General features: G+C 28.2%; 1 protein-coding gene and 1 long non-coding RNA gene across 3 annotated transcripts; both read right to left on the reverse strand.

The window, feature by feature from the left end:
• Positions 1-6: 6 nt before the first annotated feature.
• ush (Zinc finger protein ush) lies at positions 7-16,315 on the reverse strand. 2 transcript variants are annotated; one of them, XM_070640461.1, is made up of 10 exons: positions 15,678-16,315; positions 5,094-5,255; positions 4,726-5,036; positions 4,208-4,597; positions 3,432-3,484; positions 3,176-3,370; positions 2,862-3,113; positions 1,776-2,783; positions 1,468-1,698; positions 7-1,408 (listed from the first exon to the last, which is right to left on the reverse strand). In XM_070640461.1, exons 1-10 carry the CDS (start codon positions 15,760-15,762, stop codon positions 985-987), a joined length of 3,111 nt encoding a protein of 1,036 aa, XP_070496562.1. In that variant the 5' UTR covers positions 15,763-16,315; the 3' UTR covers positions 7-984. The 2 variants fall into 2 exon arrangements, with proteins under 2 accessions (XP_070496562.1, XP_070496561.1); XM_070640460.1 differs by having other exon boundaries at positions 4,726-5,255.
• LOC139090663 (uncharacterized) lies at positions 12,070-14,483 on the reverse strand. The gene is made up of 3 exons (XR_011544443.1): positions 14,168-14,483; positions 12,558-12,761; positions 12,070-12,403 (listed from the first exon to the last, which is right to left on the reverse strand). It is a non-coding gene; the product is annotated as an uncharacterized lncRNA (long non-coding RNA).
• Positions 16,316-18,578: the final 2,263 nt, after the last annotated feature.

The raw sequence follows: 18,578 nt of genomic DNA on the forward strand, positions 1-18,578 counted from the left end.
CAGATATGACGAAACATCTTTGAAAGAAAAGCCTAAATGGACCCAAGCTTAAATAATATTATTTAGTCGAACTCAAAATATTCGATAAAATTGGAGAATACCTTGTTTTAAAATTATTATTTACTTGGGATTAACATAAATTATCCGTTTTATGATTCGAGCATTTTTGGTATAATTCTATTTCTCATAGTCTATTATTTTTTCTATTTTTACTTTTAATTAATTTTTTGAACACAGAGAATTCTTGTTTTTACTGGATTTTTTTTTTGCTCAAAAATTCCCGTCTCTATTTAATCATTAATAATAAAAAATGAGGGAGGGCTTTGGCTAAAAAGTCGTACTGATAATAAATTTAAGGCTTCAAAATGAAATGTCTATCCAATCAACAATCACAATAACTTTATTAGCATTTATATTCACACTTTATGGATTTAGAAAATAATCAAGTCATTTATGGATCTTTGTGATTAATAAATAATTGATCCATTCAAAACTAGATGTCTTGGTATTTTTCAAAATTGCGATAAAATATTAAGCTTTGTATTTAAAACAAAGGAAGTGTATGTAATTGAGAATAGAGTGATCAAGATGAGCTTTAAGTATGTTACTATTATTTTTTTATATCTTTTCGATATTTTCTAAAGCATTTATACATAATATCAGCTTGATTTTGTTAAACCCAATAACATTAAGTACGGCTAGCATATTGAATACTATTTCCTTCATTACTTGCATCGAACGATAAGCGAGTACTGTTATCTATTTTTTTTTATTTATTAATAGAACACTTAAAATGATTTTTTTCTTCTTCTCTTTTTAAATTAGATCGATTAACATGAGAATGGCTAATTTGAAATTACACGTTTTTAATGTAAATATCGTATACTGCATTTAGTCTTAGAATGCATTATTGCATAATTTTTGTGTAAATATTAAGTATCTCTACAAAAGTCTATTTAATTTTTATTTAAAAAAATTCAATTTTTAAACGGATGCTTCTGCTGCTATAGATACGTTAACACTTGATCCATTTGGTGATGTTCCATTATTGGTAGAATTATTCATTCCTTTACAGTAAAATTTTTTATGAGCGATGAATGAACGAGAATATGTGAAAGAAATATCACAATTGCTACAATACTTTGAATCGTTTGTTGACTCTACACAGGGCGGAGATGATGTATCCTCCAATTGCACTAAATTCACGATATTCGGTGATTGGCGCAATTCTTCTGAAGTTGGCTTTTCTGGGGATTTTGAGTTACTTATTAAGTTTGAAATTGTCTCATTTTCATGTTCAATTTTAATTATATCATTTGAAATCGGTTCATTTGATATTTCGTCTTCAATTTCTCCAGAATTGTCAATACTTCTTACATCATCTTCATTAATTTCCTTTTTTATCATACTGTAAATGATACAAACTTATTAATCATACTTTCATGATATGTAAGAGCATAAGTTTACTTTGAACATATTGCGGTATTCATTTTAGTTTCCTGTTTTTCACAGTTAATTGCAATTGTTTTTGGCTGTGGCTTTAAGCAATTCTTTTTGTTATTTTCTTGTGGTGATGGATTTTTACTTGCTGGAGGAATTTCGGTACTATCATCATCCAATATGCACGATATATAATTTTCTTCATTGAAGTCTCCCGTTTTTTTGTCTATGTGCATTCTTATATGAGTTCGCATTCCTCTATAAAATCCATAAATATGTGAAGAAAAAAAAATTATTACTTTTGAATCGACTTTTTTATTTATTAATTATCCTACCTCAAAGTGTTTCCTTTGTATCTACATATAGTGCATCGAAATGCTTTTACACCACCATGACTTTCCATATGTCGCCTTGCTTCAGATGAATTAGGACTAACAACTTCACAAATTGGACATTTATAATGAGCCCCTTGTATACAATTTTGAGATGGATCATGAATAGTTTTACATTTCGTACATTTCTCCTTTTGTAATGATTGTATTGTAGATACTGAGCTAGGCTGTGCTTGGAGATCATTCGATTTTGGACAGTAGAACTTTTGGTGAGCATTTAGATTATCAAGCGATGAAAATTTAATTCCACATGCTAAACAAATCAGTTGTTGATAAGTTTGAGGAAGATTTGAAATAGTTGATGGTGGAGATATGGGTGGATTTGATTGTTCTGTATTGCTTCCTTCGCTCTCTTCTAGATTTCTAGACGAACAGTAGTGCTTCTTGTGTGCAACATAATTCTCGTATTTACAAAATACAATATTGCACTCTTTACATTTAGAAATTCCAGTTTTAACAAAAATTTGAGCAGGAATTTGTGTAGGTGTTGCGATTCCTGGTTGTGATGGAGATATTTGCTGTGTATTAGTAGGCTCATTCGTACTAGATAATCTTAACGCTAATTCCATACTTTGTTTAACCAATGGCGGAATGACATTTAGTGCTGGATCAGATAAGCGTATTGCTATGTCTGTTGGAAATAATGGTCGCATTAAAACAGAATGCGGCGTAGAAGAATTCGGTGACATTGAAACACTACTACCACGTGGACTGTTTGATCTTCTTGACGGTGTTAATGATGGGCTTCCAGGAAGCGATGGTGCACAAACAATCTGTTCAGGAGTAATCGAATCACCACTAACAGATAAATTTTCTTTTCCTTCCATCATTGAATCAAATTCCATTCGAAATTGCTCAGCTGATATGGCTGAAGATATAGATAAGCTTCGTTCCCGTGAATTTGGAGACGTCCGTCTTACTGACAAATCTAAAGGTGTTGTTGATTCACGACTATTTTTTTTAAATAGAAAAAAATATTTTAACGTGTAAAAATTTAAAACTTAAAAGATAAAGAAACGTTCATCATACTTTACAATTCCATCACGTTTGTTTAATAATTTTAAAGCTTCATTTGCAATATTTCCTGTACTATTTGGTTTAGAAATTTTTATTTCATTGATAGCTGCTTGTGATACCGATCTTGGGGATGTTTGTTGAGTAGTAGTATTTGATGAACTTGCTACAACAGTGGATGCAATAGAATATGCGATTGGTTGTAATGTGCCATTTTGAAATATAAAACAAGTTGAATCAGGATTTGTCACTTGTGCTACAGTAGATCTGTTTGATATGAAAGGAGATTTTGAAAACATGATTTAAATTTATTTGCTTGATTTACTTACAAAGGTCCAGGTATAATGCTTGAGTTTCTTATAAGTGAATACGGAATTATTATGATAGGATTTGTTGGTAATGCCAAAAATGGTGATGTAGAAGTTGGAGGGGTTTTTGATGCTTCTGGTGGAGTTTGAGATTCAGACTTTGAATTAGCTGGTGCGTTTGGAACGATGACTGGTGAGAGAATAGCTGGAGCTTGTCTAAATGAAAGATATATTTTTAAAATACTGTCTATTAAATTAATGAAATATTAATATTTACCCTTGATGCCGAGAACTACAATAATGCTGCACTCCACTTTCAGATAATGAACCCTGAAAAACCATAAAACAAAAAATAATTTAATAAAGATTCATTACCAAACATTTAATTGAATTTGCAACTAAAATTGGACTAAGATTTTTTTAAAAAAAACGGCAAATTCGTTTAAGGGGACTGTCAACTTTTTGAAAATTTAGTATTAGCAATTGAGTTTTCTTTATATTTCCACTAAAACTACAAATCTGTTAGATATATTCAGTGTAGTTTATATCTAATATAGTGTAGCTAACTTAACTAAATTGTGTATTTAATGAAAAAATTTTGAAGTTTTAATTTTTAGTGTGAGTAACACATGAAGAATTTTCTATCAATTTTTACCATATTGTAACACATTTGAGTAAAATAACTAATCTAATGTTCAAATTTTGCTTTGAAAATTAAGTTCTTCAAAAAATGAAAAACTTGGAAAACGAAATAAAACATACAATTGACTCCATGAAATTAGCTATTAAAGCAAATTAGAGCTCTATATTGTCTGATCTAGTATCTGACGCGAGATACTTTTTATACATAATTCGTATTTGATGAATTTTAGCCACATATTTTTGTATACGAAAATATTTCATTAAGTAAAGTATATTGACGTAAAAAAATTATTCTAAACAACAGGCAACTTATACATACATGATAAAAGATAGCGGAAATGGTGGAAAAACTATTGAATTTAAAGAAAGTTCTATTTTTTTAGAAAACATCATCTGTGAAATCGCCCATACCTTTACTCCTTGTCTAGATGAACAATAAAACTGCTTGTGAGCTCTATATGTTTTCGTACTTGAAAACCGAATGTCACAGTCAGAGCAATAACGATCAATGACTGGTTGAGAAGGTCCAATTATTGAAGCAGGAACAATTATTTGACTAGATGTAGTGTCATCACCATTAGAAGTAGCTATTGAGCTTGGAGTAGGTGATGTTTGGTGCATTCTCATATGGCGATTCAATGATACCTTTTTATCAGCACTATACGAACATTGAGTACAAGCATACTGTTTTCCTGTTTTGATAGCTTTAGTTGGGGGCTCAGATCCATTCGTCTCACAAGATATGTTTGATGATTTGTTTGGATTTTCATCAGCATCCTTCCGATGAGAACAGTAATAAGTCTAGATATTGAAGAAATATTTATTAAAGCTTATTTAGTTTTTTATTTATTTATTTGTCTATGTAACATTTCAATTTAGATTCAATAATTCTTAATAGGTTATTATAATTATTGATAAATTATGGTTACCTGATGAGCTTCTAATGTCGATAGTGATGAAAAACGGATGCTACATGGCGCACACATATAAACGTTTTGTCGCGGTAAAATTTCTAAATTCTTCACTAACATTTGATTTATATTATTGATATTTTCTTTTGATTTTTGTGATCCATCACTTTGCTGTGATTGAATTGGTAAATTAACAGTCTCACTAATTGTATCAAGATCCTTATTGGGATTCATATATTCTTCATCAGCATCTTCATCATCGCCTGATTTTATTTCAGATTTTATATGTATTTTTAAAAATTCCTTTGCATCTGGATTAGTTGCGGGATCTGAAGCAAGTGCTATATTTAATCTAAGTGCAGGAATTATTTGTGTGGGTGATTTACAAGTTTTATTTTCCTCAAAACTTTCTGCACCCTCATTATTTTCAGATAAACTAGTCTTCAAAAGCTCTTTTTCTGAATTCTGTTCCTCCATTTCGTCCATTTCATTACTTGTTGTCTGTTGTGCTGTGCTTCCTTCATTGGGAAATTCTTCATCATCGTCTCCTAAAGGAAGTATACAAAAAAATCTAATATTAATTACAGTTTAAAATATAGAAAAAACGACTTGGTTTTTCATTCCAAGAAGCAAATTAAGAAGCCATTATTTTGAATTCAAAACAAGACATTTATGAAGGGAAGTGTTTCTTTTTTGTAAAGCATCGCATGGCGGAAAGAAACGACTGCTTTATTACACAAAAGTTTAAATATTTTACATGTTATTTATTTCAAAAGTGCGCAATAAATACTAGCTTTTAGCGACATCATATCATTTCCTGCATGTATTTTATTCAAATAAATGTTTCTTTTCCTTGACGAAAAACTAGCCTTAGTTTTTATTCAAATCATTATTATTTCGTTATCACCCAATTTTTTCATGCATTAAAATATTAATCCAAAAAATTTATACTTAGCAGGAAAGTAGGTTGGTATATAAATTAGATAAAAAAAATGCATACGTTTAATGTGTTTGAAATGCACGATCATAGTTTAAACTTAAAAAATTCCCTATCGACGTAAGATGATTCCCCCCGCTCGTGTCCTGATAAGAGACTTAAATAAATGAATAAGACACGAAACAGAAGAAATTCGTCAGAAAACGTTTGAATATTGGAGAGAAGGGAAATGGCACAATATTATCAATTCCACAATGAACGTTTGAGATGACCTTAAGACAAAAAAAAAGAAAAAAAAAAAAAAAACGAAAATGCAAAGATTTTTAAAAGTATTTTTAATGATAATATTCTTAGGAATGGAAAAAATGAAAATGGAAGTGTGGAAGTAAAGGTAAGTAATAATATTGAATTCGAATATTGTTAAAACAATTTAAAAACAGAAAAAGAACAATATAGGAGAGAAAAGAATTATAATCAAGATTAAAGAAATGTAATAAAAATACTTAAAACAAAAACGAATGCTTAATGAACGTGGTGAGCGAAGAGGCGAGAAAAATTGATGATGACGTTTGATAAGAAAAAAGACGTAAAAATCATACTGAAATGGTCTTTCAGGTGATTCAAGAATTGAATTATGAGCGACGGACATAATGGAAATTTCTGGCATACCACGCAAAATTACGGCACTTAAGAGCTTCAATCTAAGTAGATTTTAATCTACAATTTTTGAATTATATAGTGTATTCTTGAACATGTCATCATCATCATCATCTCTATTGTGATTATTACATCGTGTTCAAAATTAAACACATTAACAATCACACCAAACATAAATGAATAAGATACTGTTCTTTTTCTTCAGAGCTTTTTCTAAGAGCATCATAGTTCTGAATAAAAGTTCACTTTCGTTTTAGCTTCAAATGATGATGTATTTTAAAATAATCAATAAAAACTCTCCACATACTTAAGTTAGTCTTAATATGGCTTAATTCTTAGTAATGAGAATTAAAAACAACAGCACTATTTGTAAAAAGAGACAAAAAGTTTTTGTTAAAAAAAAAATGATTTAAAGGCTGGTTCTATTTTGTCCTGCAGATCTTAATATTGTCTTTATTTTAAAATAAACTATTTTTGACATTTTTAAATTTTTTAATAACGCAGGAAGAAAGTCATTCGATATTAAAACAATTATTGACGATTTCTTAACCGCCAATTTTTTCACTCTAGTTTATTAATAAAATGAACAGTCAGAAAATAAAAATAACATAGACTATGTGTATGGAAACAAAAGCACAGGATGATATAAAGTAATAAAAAATTTGTCATTTGTTTGGATCTTACGACATGAATGTTTTCTTGAGATAACAAATTATCTGATACAAAATATTTTTTTTCATAATATTATGAACATAAATTTTATACAGACAATTAAATGTTTCATATTTCTAAATAACCATAGTAAAATATTTTCTTCTGATTTAACACAAGGAAAAACAACAAGAATATCCTTATCTTTCAGTTCTCACTCGTAGAAGTATTCAAAACTCTTTTACTATAATATTAAATAGTATTAATATGGTCTACAGAAGAAAGATATAATAAATGTATGTAAGGATAACAGTAAAAATTGCTAAATCCAGACGAATGAGGAGATGATTAGAACGACGAAAAGCGATACTATTGTGCTTGGCAGCGACAATGATAAGAAAATATAGCAAATACAACTTTTGCAATATGAAATTAAAGCTTGGTGAGTAACATGATCCTACTTTTCGTCCAGTATTTTAATTGTCTGTAAGGTACCCTAAGTACTAAAAAAATTACTTAAATTTAGTGAAATTTTATATGTAACTGATTCAGATAGTTTTTTTTTTTTTAATTTTTGAAACTGGTCGTCTAATTGTTAAAAAATGAGAAATAAAGTATAACCAATAAATATCAGTGTTACTGCTTATTGTTTAAAAATAATATAATTTTGTTAATAAAATAGCTTAAATTAAATTCTGCTCCTGATTATAACGGCTATTTTTACTAGTTTGGTTTTTGATTTTCTGCCTTATATGTTCAAATTTAATCATGCTTTTCATCAGATTTTTGAAACTTTTTTCAAAAAGGTAGCTTAATAAATCATTTTGTTCGTTCAGATGGATTTAAAAATCTTTAAGTATCGCATCTTTAAAATAATTAATGATTTTTTATTTAAGTACAAAATGTACAACTTTTGACGGGAAGTTTTTAAAACGTCCTATAGTATGAATTGATGAATGAACCAGAAAACTGTTTTTCAAAAACTTCTTAATATTTGTTAATTAAGACTTGAATCCTACTGGTTAGCTTCTTGTATCTAAGAGTTGTAGTAATTTTATGACTCAAATACCCCGAAATCTGACTCGAATCCCAATTCCTGATTCACCACATTTTTGAGTGAGGTGGGAAACCTACTACTGGGTCTTGTTTTCTAGTTTTAGAAGTGATTTGATCCTACAGGATCTGGTTTTTATCACTTGATATAAATACCTAATCAAAAATGTAAAATGAATTTGGAATAAAATTTTGGACGCTTTTGGCCAGTTCAATTTTTGAATCTTACAATGCTTTTGATTTTAAATATTTTCCATTGCAGTGCTTGATTCAAGTGATCAGGAAAAAATGGCAAAGTTATTGAATTATGAATTCAAAAACTCCCAACTTTTGTCATTTCTCTGTCTTTTGACGGCAAACGAGAGCCTTTTCAATAAACCGCATAATATCATCAACTTCTATGTATACATAGGCATATAATAGAGTGAGCAATTCACCATTGATGATAGATTAGAACTTTCCATTGGCAAAAAAATAGTCAAGTGGTAAAACGATAGAACGAGAAAAGTGAATAGATGTGCAATCCTTTGTCATTCAAACATGATTTTGAAGTATAGGAAAAGAGATGATTGAAATCAAGATAGAAATTTATATACAAATGATTTCGTTGAACAATGAGCTTATTAAGTGATGCACTTAAAACAATAAAAGAGATTGGACATGCCATATACCAAATCGCTTTAATATATATCCAATTTCGTATGTATATTCAAATATATTGTATATCGTCAATTGTTTTTTGCCTTTTTACTTTTATACATAAATATATGTATTTACATATATGTATGTACATATTTTGCAAAGATAAATTCAATGTGTTAGCTTCATTGCACAAATGTATATGTTGATGATGGCAATAGAAATAGTGAATAAATGAGATAAGCACTGTCAGAAATACTAGTACGAAGAACAATTTTATAGAGTGAAAAAGGAATAAATTTAATGTGAATAGCAAGCACAGAATTTTGCACAGATAACAATAAGAGATGCCGTATTAAAATTGAGAAAGAGTTTGAAGTAGAGAAAGAATTTTTCTCATTTCTCGTTTTGCATTTTGTGCAATGTAGTGAATAGATAAGAAATGTTTCGATTTTCTACTCTGAAGGATTCTTTTTTACATTTCCACATTACCCTGAAAAGAAATAGAAGCAGCATCGTCCAGAGATTCTTCAATATATGCAACGCAAATATTACTCAATCACATTTCAGATTCCATGTATTTTTTTTTTCTTCTCTTTTTTTTCTCTTATCATCTTCCTCTTACTAAAAGTTTGCATTTATTTTCTATTATATTCATTATATTGAAAATAACATTTTTGGATTTATCAAAATGAGAAAAGGATAAACATTACATTTTGCTTTTAAGTCAGTTCAATTTATTCTAAATTTCGGTATTCATGTGATATCCGGAAGGGAAGTCAAAAAATCATTATTTAAACTTTCTTGATTTTTTTTTCTTCTTCTTGTGAATTCATACGTAAGTTATTGTTGATGTATGTGGAGCAATGAATTGTATTTACTTGCTAGCGGCTTCTTTAATGGTTTATGAAAAAAATATTTGTAAAGTATTAAGTACGCATCAATGCAGCACATTTAATCACTGATATCTATCATTATAAAGCGTCGCTGATTGGCGTAAATCATGTGAGAAAAAGAATTTTTTCTTATTTACAATGGATATAAATTTTTAAGATCCGCCTACTTTTGCACTTTTGCATTTCATATAATTTTAAAACCAGTTTTATTACGGGCAATGGTAAGATGCAGTTTTTTTATGAATCTTAATTTTAAATATTCGAATTGATAACTTACACCCTTGTTAAAGATTTTCATTAATAAAAGATGAAAAAGCTTAAGAATAATACTGTAATATTCTTAAAATATAAAATATGAAGTGCAATTTTTGCTTCTTCATATTCTTGCTCAACAAAATATACAAAATGCAATACACTGAAAAGTATAATTCTTTGAAACAAAACTTTCAAATATGTAAATTTTTGGCTGATTAGATTGATTTGATACAAAAAAGTATACTTCTTATCTATAAAAATGTTGTTTAAATCAAACAGTACTTCTTGAAAGGATTTTGAGTTTCTCTAGAATAAAATAAAAAATAATAAGTTTTGAAGCCTGATCGAAATATGTGATAGCCTTTCCGTTTTTCGAAATATCGAAAAGAAACAAATGAGAGGAATGAAAAGGAGGAAAAAAAAAACATATACTCTTTTAAGTTGATGATGATAAGAATGAAATATTTATTCTGATTTTCAGTATTGTTTTCAGACGAACAATGCAACTTTTCCATCTGATAACAATTTTCAAATGCTTTCAAGTATGCTGCAAAATGAGAAACTTTCTGTAAACTCTGAATCGATTTTTTCGGGCACATAAAATTATTGTTGTGTACAGGAATCATAACTTTGTGTTTCATCTTGGGAATATTCAAAAAACAAGTTAATTTTTTAAATTACTGTAAAGAAGCGCATTTAAATTAATTTTGTTAGCTTACTATATTGCGGCGTCATCGCAGATATGTCACAAAAAGTTTGGGGACACAGTAAATTTACATTTAATAGGATAGGCTCCAGCAGTTACAGGAAAAAACTTTACGCGAGAAAATTATATTGGCTTGTCGCGATTGGAGACTCAAATTTACCATACCGCATTTTAATAGTTTAAAAACTTGTAGATTAACTACACCTATTAAATATCTTTGAAACATCCTGACTCCCCTTTCGCCATGATGGGAAGAAAGAATTTATCTGTTATAAAGGCTTAAATGCGTAAAATGTAGGACTTTTATATATTATCAAAACTTTTGAAGAAATGGACAGACAAATAAATTTCAGATTCAATAATAATGTCAATAAAAATTATAGTATGGGGTCGCAAATTTCAATTCATATATTTATATATGAAAAAATAAAACCCAGTAAGAATAATTTTCAAAACTATTATTAACACACTACAATAATAACTAGGACCATCATGTCCAGTCCATTAAAATAAAAATTAAGCTTAGCTGTTATACAAAAAATCATCATCGATGCATTGCAGTGCAGGTGTACATAGTCAATATAATGATAGGGTTGAGATTTAAATAAAATTACTATTTTAATAGAGTGTGAAAATTCTTACACAATATGAAGTCATTGATATTTATTATATTTTAAGCCAATTTGTTACATTTAAAACATAATGAGATACAACATATGGAAGAAAAATTGCAAGTTTATGATATGATATGCTATTAAGATTTAATAAAGTATAAGTGAAGAAACCTTAGTGAAATATATTTGAGAGCAAATTGTTTTAAGTCAAAGTTCATTTTTTGTTCAAAAGAATGTGCACCATTTTATCTTTGCTTGTTCATCTTAATGCTGCTCTTGTTTCACCATAATTTATAGAAGTTGCCAATAATGAAAGACATCAAAATAGCATGTATCAATTTTTTCAATCGCATAAATTTCTCGATTCGTATATATGTATTCACACTAAAAAATAAAGCCGGCTAAGGAAAGTGCCTACTTCGTGTAGAAAACAAAATGCAATTTGCCGTTTGTGTATTTCTGCAGGCTAATACAAAACGAAATAAGGAAAAGAAAGAAACGCTGGTGTGAAATCTCATATTTGATGCAATAAATTTCAGTCTAGTTGTGCAAAGTGCACGAAAAACATCGAATTGTGAGAAATCAGAAAATATAAGCGCAAATGGAGAATGAAGTGAGAAAAGATAAGTAAAAATATAAAAATTGTTAATACTTGAAACACCCATAATACTGAATAAGGACTATAACATGAAACCAATAAAAATACACTTTTATCTCGATTAAAGCGATTATATTTTGATCCATGAAAGTGTGAAATCATATTATGGTCTTCATTTCATAAGCAAAGAAAATATAGCTTCGTTATTCTTTGTATTATATATTTGAAAAACTATAACGAGGAGAGATAATTTCATAGAGTTTGCTAATGCCATTAAATTTTAGTTAATTTAAGTGACTTCAAGAATTAGTGAAAATTCATTGAAGGTTTTATTTGACAAATTCAGATATGAAGGATTCATTTTTAATTCTTTACATTTTTGAATAAAGATTTCCATAATATTTCAAGCCAATATTATATTAATATATCTGCAGTTCGTTCTCTTGTACACTGTTTGTCTTTCCTTCCTTTGCAACTCTGTTATCATCACATTTGCTTGCTTATCAGACATTCCCATTTATAATTCCGAAAGCAAAATGAATGTTCCCTCAGTATTGTTGCTATATTTCTCTGTATATATGTATGTATACATTCAACAAAAGCATTCTTTTAGTGCGATAAGAATTTTTGCGCTATCAGTATCTGGTACACCCTCACTCACTTCCTCCATCCAGAAATTATACAACAACACTATAATATGAATATATTGTTTGTATGTATGAAGCAAGGGAGAATTGTGGGTAGACTGACAGTATAGATAGTGCTGAATAATGAATTTTGTTTTTGTTATCTAGATTCAGCGCCATCGTTGCAACTGCCTTGTCTATGAAATATCAATACGTACATACAGTCAACATTTCCATCGCCACTTGATTGATTGTCGAATATTTGTATTAAAAGATTTCCATTTATTGATAATATTGACGATGATTTCGATGTATGTATCAATGAAAATTCTCTTATCTCTTCACATAATTTTTGTTATTGATGCCACCATTCCATTGTTGGAAATAAAATTTCCTTAGATAGTCTAAATTCATCTGGTCGTCTAAATTAAGTGATAAAAATAAAACACAAAAATTCTTAAAGAAACTCTTAAAAGTCGAGCAAAAGATTTTTTAATCTAGGAATTTATCTATCTATCCATTCATTCATACCATATGATTTAATTCATTTATTTATGAAATATTTTTACTATCAGCATATACCCAAATTTATATTATACCGAAGTGTCTGTTGTATATTTCTTTTATCTAAATTACCACTAGAGAGCTCTACTTTTAATGGAAATGACCCTGGATATGTATTGCAAGATAACATCGATCTAGAAATTGTGCTTGTGTGTGCTTTATACAACTCCACAAGAATTTTCGTTTCGTTTCATTTCGTTGTTATTGTTGTTGGTGTTTTTTTTTCCTTATCAAGAGTTTCGATCTCTCGTCGCTTATACAATTTCTGCTTGCCGCTCTTATCTGGATATTTTTATCGAAAAAACGAGAAATAAATGAGAATTTTTCATTTTGAGATTGAAATGAATTGATAAAATGCGATTCTGAGTATTTTTGTGTGGCTTATCTATCAAGTGAGATCGGCTTGGAATAAATTTTATATTATAGATGGAGAGATGACTTGATTCAACTGACAAGATATGAAAATGTTGATTCCCCATTCTTTTGTAAAAGTTTCTTGTTTAGCTTAGTACAGATACTTCAATTTAGGTATACTACGATATAAGGTTGAAGAATTTGAAAATGAGTCAGCAAGATAATTCACAAATAGCTATGTTGCCATATTTTGAAGCATTATTATTGGTTTGTTCAATCTTTAATTGAGATTTTAAAGTATAATATTCATATCAATCTAAAACCATTCATTAATAATATCTTGTTTTGATAAAATGAAATTTCAATGATGTCTGGTTTTTAGCTTCTCTCTCTTGTTGTTTGTTTGCAAGCTATTGAGCAACCAATCGACAAAATAAAAACGAATAAGTAAATAAATAATAAATTTATCGTAAATTCATTTATTGTAATGGATTCCAGCCAGAAATATCGCACTGAGAACAGAATGTAGATAAGTTTATTTATTGGTTATTCACAGTTTAATACTAAAAAATGTTAAAATGAAAAACTCTCTCAACAGGGTCGACATTGAATCGGTATATAAGCTTTTTTACGTTATCATGTGGTCAATATTGTTAGTCACTTAATACGCGCCTTTTTTGTTATCTCTTTTGAGCTCTGCCAGTCTTACTGTCTCTATTTCCATTACCGATTTAGAGATATTGAATTCACATTCTGCTGCCTGCTTTGTATTGAACGTAAGTATATATTTTTGGATTAAATTTTTATTCTATCTTATATTTTTTTTTCTTTTTCATCTCTTTCCAATAAACTTTATGTATGACGAAACTCTTAAACCATCAAATGAATGAACAAGTAAGTTATAAAAAACCTTCTCTTTGTGCATCATCATTTGATTTTCCCTTCTTCCATTTGCTTAATTCTTAATCTTGTGTGCTGGTGTGTGAGATAAGATTCTTCTGAAAATTCATTTGAATTCTTTCTGGCGTTAAGTAAGAAAAATGTTCCTTATCAGTTCCATTAAGAGAGAGCGGGGGAATGAGATGAACGATTTTTTTCTGAGTCCAACAACCCATCAAGACTGATTTTGTATCTTAATCGAAATGCCGGCTTTTAAGTTTTATTTTTAAATTGAAATAAAAATGAAAAAATCTACAGAAACAAAATCATATTCGTCTCCATTTGGATTCATCATAATTGAAAATCGATATAAATAAGTTGGTTTTATAATTATTGAGATTTTTATCCAGAACACTGATTTTTTTTTCAAATTCAAGACACAATATGTTATTAAGAAAAGTGAAATAGATTTGTGTATTTTTTCAAGAAATCAATAAATTATCATTTTACTGATCATTTTATGTTCTGGTTCATTAAATTAATTCCACGCTGTCATTTAATGCTACTTATTCCAGAGTTCATAACAATAATCACAACTTATTCACGTGCAACAGTGTCATAATGAAATTTGATGATGATAAAGAGTATTTTTTATTTGATTAACTTGATGTTGCTTGCTGTTTTGTTTATTTAAAATAGATTATATTGTTTCGTACCAAAAATTTAAACCATTGACTTCTAATGATGAGTTTTTACAATTGACGAAATGTTAGACGACGTAGTAAGTGAGAATAAGTGAATGAAAAAGGAGACAGCAAACGTTAACAGACAATTTTATCTTTCGGAAGGATCTTTTATCGCAACATTTTCTACATGGCTGGAGTTAATGGAATTATTTACTGAATATATTTTTCTATTACATGTATATGCTTATCTTTATGATCCCAGAAACTCGATTTGGATGAACAGAAAAAGGATTCCAAATTTCTATTTTGTTGTAAATGTTTGGAGTATATACATTACTGCTTCTTCTATCATTTATCTTCTAATCTTAATCGAACTTCTCATAAACATTATGATTTCAAATTTTAGTTGTATATGATTGTAAAAAAAAATATTTTGAATATTTTGCATATATTTATATATATTGAATAATCTCCATCAACAGTTTATATAAATAAATAATTCTGCATCAAAATTTCAATAGAAGTAAAGCCTTCAAACACTTCAAATTTTCTAAATTTCTTTGTAAGAAATATTTGTTGATAACAATTGTTGATAAGAATTTTAAGTTTTCAGAAAACACTTTTTCGCGCTATGATAACAACAAAAATTAAATTTATGTGTCCGTATTTTTGTAGTGCTATCAATTTGATGGCATCACTGAAAGCGATAAGAAATGTCGTTTCGTGTAGTATTTTTATAAAATGAAATTGTCAAATACTTTGTTTAATATCTTTTCTTGCTTTTTAAACCGAATAAGTCAGTATATGTATATATTTATTTAAACAATAAATTATTTTATTGATATCTTTACTTACTTTTTAAAAGAGGTTTCGGATTAGACTGCTTTCTTCTAGACATTATGTTATTGAAGTTTAAAATATTCCGCTTTACAGGGTTCATTCAATTTTGATCAGTTTTTGCTGAACCATCAAAATAAAATCACTTAATGTCCAATTATTGTTTCATACAATTTGAGTTATAATAATATTTTTACTCAAATTTTGATTTCACATCATTTAAACACCAATTTTTTTTTTGACCTATACACATTTGAGCATAAATTTCAGATTTTTTAAAAATGCAATTCTTTACAACTTTATTTTGTTTATTAATATATGCATTATTTTTTAAATTTAATTAAAGCACCTTTTATTCTTAAACGAATTATTTTTATTTTGTTAGTACGTCTTTTTTGTAATATTCTTGCTATAAGACTACTCCATTCAACAATTTCCACGCAACTAAAAATCAACCGACTGAGAATTTTCTCTACACCACATTTTCGAAATTTCGAAATTATGAGAATGCTTATGAGAGAAAATGAGAAAAAAATGCATGACGATGAGAAATGTTCTCAACAAAAAACACGTGTTTGAAATGAGAAACACGGAAAGAAGATGTAAGATTTTTTCTCATCTTAATTTTTACTTTGTAATCACACACTTGATAGTTTTCCAAATATATTTTAAAACTCATGACTTCAAATCAATTTTTAAAAAAGTTTAAAAAGCAACATTTTTTTTTCTATGGCATATAAATTGACACATGTTATCAAAAAACATTTTTCTGGAAGTCCATTGTCTTAGTTTATAAGTGCTTTGTGTAAGGAATAAAAAGTAAAACTATTTAAATTACCCGATAGTGAAAATGGAATTAAAGTTTTCTTTTTGTCATTTTAATTTTTTTTTATTCAGTAGATAAGCTTTAGCAGTCAGCAGTTAATTTATATTGATAAAAGCAAAGAACAATACAAGAAGTTTGTGACTAATTTTTTTCTTTAACATTTTACAAAATGTTTACTCGTACAACTTTACCATGAGTAATATTTTGTCACGAAACAAGTCTTGTCGACATGTGAGGCAAAAAACTGTTCTTGGTATTTTTTGCATTAGTATGATTTTTACCTTCCCAGCAAATAAGAACTCTTTCTTTTTAAAGAAGTTAGTCAACACTTCGAGTTATTAAAATGATTTAGGTGTAAGAATTAATATTTTTTTGTTTTATATTTTAGAAGATTTAGTAGCAGATTTTCTGTTCTTTTTTTGATGCAACATGAACATGATATAAATTTTACCTTTTGCTAAATAATGTCAATTTGTTTTTTCCAACTTTAAACAGTTGCATGGCCCAGGGTATAAAAATCCAACGTCCCTAACCATAATTTGATCATAATTTAATATATGAAAATTTTCACTGTTAAGGATTGCATGAGAATCTTGTCTGTCTGGGAAGGAGAATCAAAAAATGTTCAAATTATCGATAAGACTGAAACTGTGTTAATTAACTCTTTAAAGGAAACTTCAATACACATTAATGTTATAATTTTTATCACAATATTTTGTTGTTTTGCTTACAATCAAAAAGAGACATCACGTTTTAGATGTTCGAAAAAAGTCGTGCAAAATTTATCGCTGAACTATTAAAATTTCTACAATAACTTGTATTTCCCTCAATTTTTAAATATGCTCAGTCAACTATAAACAATGATGAAGCGTTGATATTATTTTTTATTTTCATCTCAAAATCAAGGTTTTGTTTAATCCAAGTAAGGGTGTTTTAAAGAGTTATTATATATTTTTTTGTATGAAACAATTGTAGAAGAATTGATGCAATCTTAAATAAAAAATATTTATTTCATGGAATAAAGCTCTTATGTGGAGACAAAAATATCGTTATTTTAATAACTCTGCCGTTACAAGAAAAAGAAAAAATAAAAAAAAAGCAAAGGAAGAAACATTTATAACAAAAAAAGCAAGATTAGAATAAGAACTGTTAGTAAAATCCTCTTGCCATGGATGATGATACAAAAAATACATAAAATGGATGAGTCAAAGATAGATAATGTCAAGTGTAATTTATATTCGTCAATGTGGTACAAACTGATAAGAACTCAGGATACAAACAATAATAATACTAAGGAGAGAATATCAAAACACGATGTAACAAAATTTATATATTTATATCAAGTAATTTGACAATTTGAAAAAAAAACGTCGAATACTGTCAAAGTATTCAAATCAACACTGTGTTTTTTATTTTGTAAAAAATAGGCTTTAAAATGTCACTTTATAGAAATACATAATGTGTAAATCACAAAAGTGTGTAAAGTTATCATACCTGGAAAATGAGAGAAGCTATTAAATTTAAGCACAATCAGAAATCAAGTGTTTCTATCAGCAGTAAAAAATCTAATTTAAATTCTTGAAAGTATTGAGAGACTTTAATATTTTAAGACTCTTAGACATATACGCACACAAAAAGACAAGGAAGAATCATACACAACAAAGTTCGCTTGAAAATGATATATCGTTAATAGCAGACATTAATGCACTTATCACATTTTAGTTATCTTAATTAAAAATTTATCTCTCCGGTTTCTTAGCTCTAACGAAATGGATGGAAAAAGAAAAGATAAAACATTAATGGATGGAAGAAGTCGGAGGTTGGTAATAAAGGCAAAAAGCATACTTAAGTAGATTGTAAAGCAATGATTAACGCGATGTATGAATAAAAATATTATGACCTTCTCTTTTTTCTCATTTTAAAAAAGGAGATATGTACAAAATCCTCCGAAATAAAAATTCGATTCTTTTTTGTTCCGATTTTACCTTAAAGAATGAGTAACAATTCAATGGAAATATTTTCTTATTTTGAAAGAATTTATATACATATCTTGAAATTGAAATCAGTGATTTCTTTGTATCAACAAATTTTCT

This window comes from Chironomus tepperi, unplaced genomic scaffold (genome assembly GCF_022539635.2).
Source record: "Chironomus tepperi strain 1889 unplaced genomic scaffold, CSIRO-AGI_Ctep_v1 contig_219, whole genome shotgun sequence".
Taxonomy (NCBI): domain Eukaryota; kingdom Metazoa; phylum Arthropoda; class Insecta; order Diptera; family Chironomidae; genus Chironomus; species Chironomus tepperi.

Coding starts and splice junctions, on each gene's coding strand:
- ush (XM_070640460.1), bottom strand. CDS start 15,762: ATGAACCCTGTAAAGCGGAATATTTTAAACTTCAATAACATAATGTCT. Junction 4,598..4,725: donor CGACATTAGAAGCTCATCAG/GTAACCATAATT, acceptor TTCAATATCTAG/ACTTATTACTGTTCTCATCG. Junction 3,114..3,175: donor AGCATTATACCTGGACCTTT/GTAAGTAAATCA, acceptor CATATCAAACAG/ATCTACTGTAGCACAAGTGA.